Source organism: Lates calcarifer, linkage group LG16_LG22, assembly GCF_001640805.2.
Source record: "Lates calcarifer isolate ASB-BC8 linkage group LG16_LG22, TLL_Latcal_v3, whole genome shotgun sequence".
NCBI classification, from domain to species: Eukaryota; Metazoa; Chordata; class Actinopteri; family Centropomidae; genus Lates; species Lates calcarifer.
Genome location: NC_066848.1, coordinates 17,009,841 through 17,018,472, shown reverse-complemented (window position 1 = coordinate 17,018,472; position 8,632 = coordinate 17,009,841). Strand labels below are relative to the sequence as shown.

Here is an 8,632-nt window from a genome sequence, read left to right as displayed (position 1 = left end):
CACATTGTGTTTATTGTCCTTGTTTTTTTGCCCCCATGAAAAAGTTTTGGGTTGAGCATGTAAGCTCATTCTTAGCTTATATTTCATGTTTTGATGTTGGAATTTATCACACAAATGTACATCTAGTCACCACATACTCAGGTACACCTTGTACAATCCAGTGCACCCTAATGACAGCGTCAACAACAAGGTGTTATAACCTTACCATGTTAACAGGGACATTGTGTAAGTGATACTGGTGACATAAAAAAATTGTCAAGGACTGCATTTTATCTTAGCATTTGGCATCTTTGTGTAATAATATTTGTTAATGAAATTAGAAATGCGTCATCAAATAATAAAATTACTCTAGCCCCAACCTTCACTTAAAATGAACCACTGAAACATTCCCAACAGCAGACATATTTTCATGCAGAAACTGCAGCAAAATTACCAACACATAGGCAAGATCAGTATTGGTTAAGGAAAGAATAGCAAAGCTTCAGTGTTTGTGAAAATCCCTTGAGCTCTATTTTTGGGGCTTGTGTGTTTCTGCCTCCAGGTCTCAGACAAACTCAATGGTCATGTCTGATCACCCCTGATTGCCCTCAAATTGAGGAGTTTCTGTGTGTGTGTGTGTGTGTGTGTGTAGTAGATGGAGCTAGTTCCAGGTTTCCTGTGAGGTCAGAGTTTGACCTTTGCACTTCCAGGAGCTGTGACATCATGAATGATGATTTGCAGTGACCAGACACTGCACAGTCAGAGGTCATCAGCCAGACAGCAGACAGAGAGAAATAAACAAAAAGATAGAAAAATGGCAGTCTACAGTCATTTGTGAAGTATCATCACATGAGTCGATGCCTCAGGCCACCAACAGCCCAGGCAGTTTGAATGCACCATAAAATACTCAAGCAATGCACGTTACATTTCAGGTCCACTTTTTGTGTGTATTATCCATATTTTGGAAGATAATTGACTAAACACAGATGATGTGGAGACGTGCAGAGATATTTTCTGTGCAGCTGCAGTGTATTTTGTTGTTCTTTACATCACAGAGTGAGGACTTAATTCTAGGGCCTCCATTTTACACTGTTGTTTAACAATCCTGTAGCAGAAAATGCAGAGATACAAGTCTCTTTAGCCTACTCCTACCATCATCATACTCTCCTGTGAAAGGAGGTTTTAAAACCTTGTTTTTCCGATGTGCAGCTGTAGACTTTCACAACACAGTGAGTGATTATTTACAACAACACTGGACTGTGAGAAAGTTATATTGTTCAGAGATGTGCTGATTGACATCATCTCAGTAGCCTCGTATCTAAATTAGTTTAAGGTGCTTTTATTTACTTGCAGATTTGTTGTTAATACGGCACATGACTAAAAGATATTAAAAACTGAGATGATGCCCCAATGATGTCTGAAGGCAACAACAGTATAATTATCTACACTTGAGGCTCTGGCTTGTGGAGGTTTCCTGAGTGCTGACTTTATAAAAAAGTTGCACATACTCCAACTCAAACATATCCAGAAATGCTTCCTAAAGAAGAGAGCGGATAAAGTCTCCCCTGTCTCAGCTGCTGGAGCTTTTAACTCCTTCAGAGGAGTCATAGGTGTCTTGGTGGACTCCCTCACTAGTCTCCTTCTTGCACAGTCACTCAGCAGTGAGGACAGCCTGCTCAACGCAGATTTACACATGTGCAGTATTCCTTCCATTTCCTGATGATGGATTTAACTGAACTCCAGGGGATGTTCAGTGACTTGATTTTTTTGTATCCATCCCCTGACTTAGACTTCTCAATAACCTTTTCCCTGAGTTGCTTGGAGTGTTCTTTTGTGTTCGTGGTGTAAATGTAGCCAGGAACAAAGATTAACCAGTGACTGGACCTTCCAGACACAGGGGTTCTTATACTACAATCACTTGAGACACACTCACTGCACTCAGGTGATCTCCATCTCACTAATTGTGTGACAACTAGCACCAATTTGCTGGACCTCTGTTGAATTAGGCCAGTCACATTAAAGGGGATGGGTATTTATTTCACTTAGTTTACATTATATATTTCTAATTAATTGACATTACTTTGTGGAAATCTGTTTTCACTTTGACATTTAAGGTTTTTTTTTTTGTAAATTCTTGTCAAAAAAGTCAAATTACACTGACCATGATTCCATTTCTAAAAGCAATAAAAGGTGAAAACATCCAAGAGAGTGAATACTTTCTATTGGTACTGTAACTGTGAGAAAATAACACAAATTCCAAATACTTACTTACATATACTACATCTGATGTCTCCCATACTGATAGATTGGCATTGGATTGAATTTTTGTTTTTGATAGATAATGTCATTTTGCAACTTTACTTCTCATCATTTGGCAGAATTAGCAGAATTAGTTATTAATGCTTCCACATCACATCAGTTCACTGTAAATCATAATTCCAAAGGCAGCTATCCATGCAAGTCATATGGAGTAGAATACCAATTAGTCAAATATGTCTACTTTAAAATGAGCCCAATAAAATGACATAGCCATTGTTACATTGTCAATACTAAAAGGTCAGAGTGTTACTGCCTGAATTACTGGTGCATCAGGAATTTCTGTTCTATTTTCCACCTGCTTTTTATATGTTACACTGTGAATTCAGATGTTTGTGGTTTGTATCAGTGACTCAAACACATTACACCATGATTCTTATCGTTTTTTTTTTATTAAATAATTTTTTTTTGGGAGGAACATTGAGCAGTAACCAGTCACAAGAACATGCAGTATCGCTCTGTCTCTGCTGTAGAATGAGCAATGGGGGTGTTTCCCTCATATTAGTTTATTTATACTAGAGATTTTTCTTTGAGGAATATTCATGTTTGAGAACCTGGGATCAGAGACTTTGAACATCTCTTCATTTTTTCACCTTGTAAAAGTATCTGCATTGATGTAAGCAGAATAAACTGCTTCATTTTCCATTTATCCTGAGCAAACTTACCTTTTACACCTTTTACACTGCAGTGTCTGCAGGTACCATAACAACTCATGTATTATACAATAACACTCATACAAAATAAAATACAAAAGACAAATAATCTTGAGTAGGAAATGATTTATTTAACTGTTATTTTTGGTTGTAATCTCTGAAATATTTGTGTTGTATGTGGAGATTAGGGATGGGCGATATACTATTGTTGGCGATATACCGGGAAAGAAATCTGCACAGGAGGTGCTGGGGTGCAGTATCACTTCCGTTGAATGTAATTACTAATACGACATGAGTCCCCTCGCCCTCTCAAGAAAAGCAAAGAAAAAATGTAAAAATCAAAAGATCGTTTACATTTGCATTTCTCTCCCAGCTTCCTGTTTCTTGTGCATCTCTGTGTGAGCAAGAAAAGCTCATACAAGTGCTGTAAGTTTCTGCACAGACATCTAACACCCCTCCTCCCAGAACAGAGATAGAGGGTGTGACAGAAATAATAATTGGAAAAATAATCTCCAGATTAACTGACTTAGAAAATAGTCTTTAGTTGCAGCCCTAACCATAACAGTCATCATAAGGGAATTACTGTGATAACATGGTGTTGAATGGTCATTTATATTGTTATCGCCATAAAAAACAGTATTGTGATAAAATTTTAAGTCCATATCACCCATCCCTAGTTTAGACGTATCAAAGGCCTTTATGATCACCTTACCATCTCCCCAGAGAGCAAGCCAGAGCTGTACAGAGAAGATTAAATCAACTGTACAGGATGACAGGACAGTAAAACTTTTACCTGGAGCTAAAATATTTAGTCCTGTCACTGCTCACTAGAGCTGTGATTTTGGGCGACTGTGGCAAGGAAAAACTCCCTCTGAGGGAGAAACCTTGGGAGGAACCTGGCTCTCTGGGGGGGCCCATCCTCCTGAGGGCTGTGTCCTTCAGCTCCCTCCATTTGACACGTCTATTGGGCCTCCAGGTCATCTGTCCAAGTCCTGTCCTCTGGTCCCTGCCGCTGGGTCCTCATCCGCTGTCCTGCTGTCTAGTCCTCTGGCTAGAAACACATTCAAAATGAATACAGATGTATTCCTAAATCCGTCCTCTCAACTGTAATCTGTCTGAAAGAGCAGTGTTCACATTGTGTGTGTAACTATCACATAATATGTTTAACTGCAGTGCACATGTGACACTGCTGCCCTCTTACGTGTCTCCGATAAAACAGGATGTAAGATGATCTTTGCCGCTGGTTGCACACATTGACGCCGCTTGTTTGAGTGACCACTGTGTCATTATATGTGAACCAGCGGTCTGTCAGGTCCACGGGTCCAACGTCGGGGTCCACTCCGTCGCAGATGTAGTGTCCTAGCAGGAGAAGCATTGTTACATGGGCTGTCTTAGGACTCATTAGGTGTACATCATTGAAAATAATGGTTCATCTTACCACTTCTTGCTGTGGCGCCGATGTGATTTATGGTGCTCACTAAACTGTAGCATGCACCATGCTGAGAGGGAACAAAGTTGATCAGAGTTAGTCCACACATATAGTCCAAATATTTACTTATATCAGCCCCAGTCTGATGGTTCTGTTTGCTGTCAGGTGATCTAGTTCTTTACCTGGCCTGAAGACACCACCAGCTCCCTCTGTAGATTGACAGCGTCATGGATCTTCTCTAGCTGGAAAGTTGGAGTGTACCGGAAACGCTTCAAATGCAGGACCAGCACTCTGTTGATGGAAAGAACAGATATGAGCACCAGGTGTCAGAGAAAGAGACACTTACTCTTGGTATTTTAAATACGTCACAATTATTCCTTAGAAGGAGCAGAACCCAGTTTGATACCACTGGGTGAACCAGTATCATCGCTGAGCACTAAGGTCAGGAGTTTGATTTTACTCACCTTGGCAGGGTGGCGAATGATGAGCGCTGGCCTGATTTGGTGGCACCACACTCACACCTGTACTCCAACTCTGTCTCCTGCGGAACAGCACAAGACCAACATGCTTTCACTTCTGTACTGGATTTACATGCACAGTTACAAACATTTACATACAGCATACATACACATACTAACACATTTAATAATAGTGTGATGAAATGAATGTTTTCTATCATATCTTCACATTGTATCAGTGGGTTCTACTGTGACTGAATGAGGAGAGGTGTTTCTTACCATCAGGTAATTATCCAGCATGTTTTCAACAGTACCACCTCCAGCTGGAAGGTCCAGAGACAGATTTGTAAAGTCTTCCTCTCTGGTGGAACCTGCTCCGCAACTTTATATAACCAATACAAACAGTACTGTTATATTTCAGCTGCATAGGTTATGAATATGTATGTGATGCAGGTAACTGTCTAGTTTTACCTCTTGCATGTCCTGGTGTTTCGCATTTTAAACATCAGGTGGTCTTCCACTGGACAGCTGTAGGCCATGCCCATGCCGGCAGTCAGCACCTGCAGCTGTGGGCCCCAATATCTTATTTGGTCAAAGACAACTGTCAGGAACTCATGGGCGTCCTGTAGATACACACACACAAACAATTGAACAGAGTTTAAACACAAAGGAGAAACCATCAGATGAAAAAACACCCCATTGAACCTGCTCACTCACTTTCTGCTGATGGTCCCCGAACTCTGGAGCCCACAGAGCCACCGCCCTCTTGAATGCGGCAAGAAGGCGGAGTTTCTCCTGAGCATCACTGGAGAAGTGATGCTCGCTGATGTTCTTGAATGTTCTGGAGGAAATGGAAAATTGTTAGAGATATTGTCTATGACATTAAACTTTTTTGGTGTTCAGGTACAACATGAGGATAAAATGAGTGTTTATGTCTGAGGGGTGCTGTACCTTAGGACTGCCGCTTCAGGTATTAGACTCCAAACCTGCTCCTGGTGACTGATGGCTGTCACAAAGTCCTCCAGTGTGAGGAGGCTCTGCAGGCTGGAGTTAATATAACATATCTGTGCTGGGTTGGGAAACCTGGCACACAAACATAACAAGTCTTATGTCAATATCATCAATTCTTCATTCAATTCTTCACTTTACTTACTTTACTTCTCTACAGTTTTGTGTGTGTGTGTATATGCAGATGTACTCACCCAAGACACTTAATGTGGTCACTCCTGAGTTTTTTCTGTGTGGTCACAGCTACTTTGTCCTTTTTGGTGAGCAGGGCCTGAGGAAACCTGTCGTCCTTCACTGGTTCCTCCTCTTTCTCCACTGGTCTTTTGGTAGCCACCACCTCATGTTGGGATGCTGATAAGTGGCACTTCTCTGGAGTCTCTTCTTCTTGGGGGGCTGGGGACACGCAACATCTATTCTGTTGAAGTAAAGAAATACTCTGGTTAAATGATGCAAAGACAATAATAAACAATATGTGATTCACCTTGAGCTCTACACTCTGGGTCACACATCTATACCTTGCAACAACGCCACCGCCTTGACTTCTTGGCCTTCTTGTTCTTCTTTGTGGTGACGCTGGTGACAAAGAAGCATAGTGTTTTAATTTCCAAAACTCCTCAAATTCTTGAAGGCCCTTAATGGGGCTAACAAAAAGGCTGAAAGATTAAAAACATAGTCAGGAGGAGTGTTCTTACTTTTCCTTGTCCTCTTCCTGATCTTTTCCTTCCTTCTTTATTTTTGTCTGTAAAAAAAAAAGACATTAATTAGAATAAACTTTGTCAAATATTATGATGTTTGATGATATTTACAACTTACAAACAACATAAATTTATTTAATATGAAGCCATGACGCTGTCTGTCAAACATACCAGTGGCCGACCGAAGAGGCGATACCTCAACGTGGGCTGTATTGTCGTTGTCCTGGATGGCAAAGGGAGCGCTGGGAGCAGGGACACTGGTGATAAAGAGAAACAAACCATAGAACGGTCAGACAGATGAAGAAGCAGTCAGGAAAACACTATGATATATATAGTAGTGATATAGTGATATAATAGTTATATATAATAGTTATTAATTTCTTTACTCTCTGATCTTCTCTGCCACCAGTTCAACGACTGCTGTTGAGTACTGTACAGGAAAAAGTTACCAGGATGGAAATTAATGGAACATCATGTATCTTCACAGCAGATATAACATAGCTTCACAGACAGTGTATACTAAACACTGAGAAGTGTGAAGTGGAAATAGTCCCACCTTTCACCGTTCACAGTGTCACACAAACAGTAGAGAAATGACATAGAAAGTGCAGTGTATCTAGAAAACAAACCTTCCCACAGCACAAGCGAAACATCTTCAATGTTAGTTGTTGTAGTATGTAAAAGGTAGTTGAAATGGTTGAAATTGAAAATGAGATCGTGAGTAAATTGTTTCTGTATCCAGATTTGGTGAACTCTTGGTAAACTCTGATGTGTTCTCTGTATTACACTCTGACTACAGGAATTCTAACAAAATTCTGTGATGACAATGACACTTCTAGAACGTGACTATGATATGATATCATTCTATGTCCACACAACTCTGTGTAAACATGGTGTAAATGTATGTATGTTATAAAACCAGTGGTCTTAACACTCCCACCCCCCACCCCCTCTCCATTGAAATGAACAGAAAGTACATTTCAATGTGACTACACTAATAGGTCTGATTTGGGCCCATCCTGACAAATACAAAAGTACAGATTTGAGCCCACTGCAGATCCTCTCTGTGTGTGAGGATCCTGATAAAAAGAAACAGAAAAGCTAAAGTGACCAAAAACTACCATTACACTAAAAATAATTCATTTGCTAATTAAAAACAAATGTACTCACTTTGAGAAAAGACCTGTTTCAGCAGTCCATCACCATTTTGTTGCAATGTTAAGTTCTTGTTCCTGTCAGTGGCCTTCTCCTATTCCAGCTCACATTTACATTCCTCCAATTCAACAGATCTTTATTATGAAATAGAGGGGAAAAAATGAATATTAGTAGCATTAATAACTTTTTAGTATCCCACCACTCGGGCTGCTTGATTATGGCCAAAATGATGAAAATTATGACAATTGCAATTATTTTGATCAATAGTGAGATCATGATTATGTTTCACCATGATTCATTGATCTTAGGGACAAAATGTTTTTATTGCACTTTCACTTTAAATAAACAGAGGACAGCTTTCACTTCCATGTTGTATTACACTCTTGACTGGTTTGCAGGAGCTATGAGACTCATTGTGTCACAATGGGCAAGTGTCAACACAAGCAAAAACTTACATCAAGTAATAATTTTTAATTGGTTACCCCGTCTATCCATTTTCCAACTGAAACAATACAAATAATATATTTGTAAAACAAATTAAAAAATCACCTTAGATCATTCAGTAAGACTGACATTAGTTAAATATGAATGAATGTATGTATGTATGTATGAATGTATGAATATGACTAGATTAATTAAGGATAAACATTTTAATCCAATAAGAGGAAAAACAAAACAAAAACAAAATAAACAAAAAAACAAAACAAAAAAATGAATTGAGATATTAAGTCAAGAGACTGGTTCTACTTGATTTGCTTAGGTTGGATTTCAGTAGCATAATGAAACGTTCATCCAATGATTGATTTTTTTTTAGTCTATGTAGGGCATTTTACTAAACACATTAGCGCTTAACCCCTTAACAGACCTCCTCATTTGTATCCACAATCCTGAAAATTATTTTCCCAAAATAAAAAGTTTATCGTTCAACTGTTTTGATTA

At 39.3% G+C, this 8,632-nt stretch overlaps 1 protein-coding gene across 3 annotated transcripts; it reads right to left on the bottom strand.

The window, feature by feature from the left end:
- Positions 1-3,063: 3,063 nt before the first annotated feature.
- Positions 3,064-7,306, bottom strand: LOC108895163 (ubiquitin carboxyl-terminal hydrolase 37). 3 transcript variants are annotated; one of them, XM_018693799.2, is made up of 15 exons: positions 7,168-7,306; positions 6,925-6,968; positions 6,710-6,795; positions 6,536-6,582; positions 6,359-6,416; positions 6,038-6,258; positions 5,787-5,918; positions 5,553-5,676; positions 5,307-5,458; positions 5,115-5,217; positions 4,842-4,918; positions 4,560-4,668; positions 4,387-4,447; positions 4,150-4,307; positions 3,064-3,999 (listed from the first exon to the last, which is right to left on the bottom strand). In XM_018693799.2, coding segments are annotated over exons 2-15 (1,341 nt in total). In that variant the 5' UTR covers positions 6,926-6,968; positions 7,168-7,306; the 3' UTR covers positions 3,064-3,987. The 3 variants fall into 3 exon arrangements, with proteins under 3 accessions (XP_018549315.1, XP_018549314.1, XP_050932656.1); XM_018693798.2 differs by having other exon boundaries at positions 3,064-4,307; XM_051076699.1 differs by lacking the exon at positions 7,168-7,306 and having other exon boundaries at positions 3,064-4,307; positions 6,925-7,140.
- Positions 7,307-8,632: the final 1,326 nt, after the last annotated feature.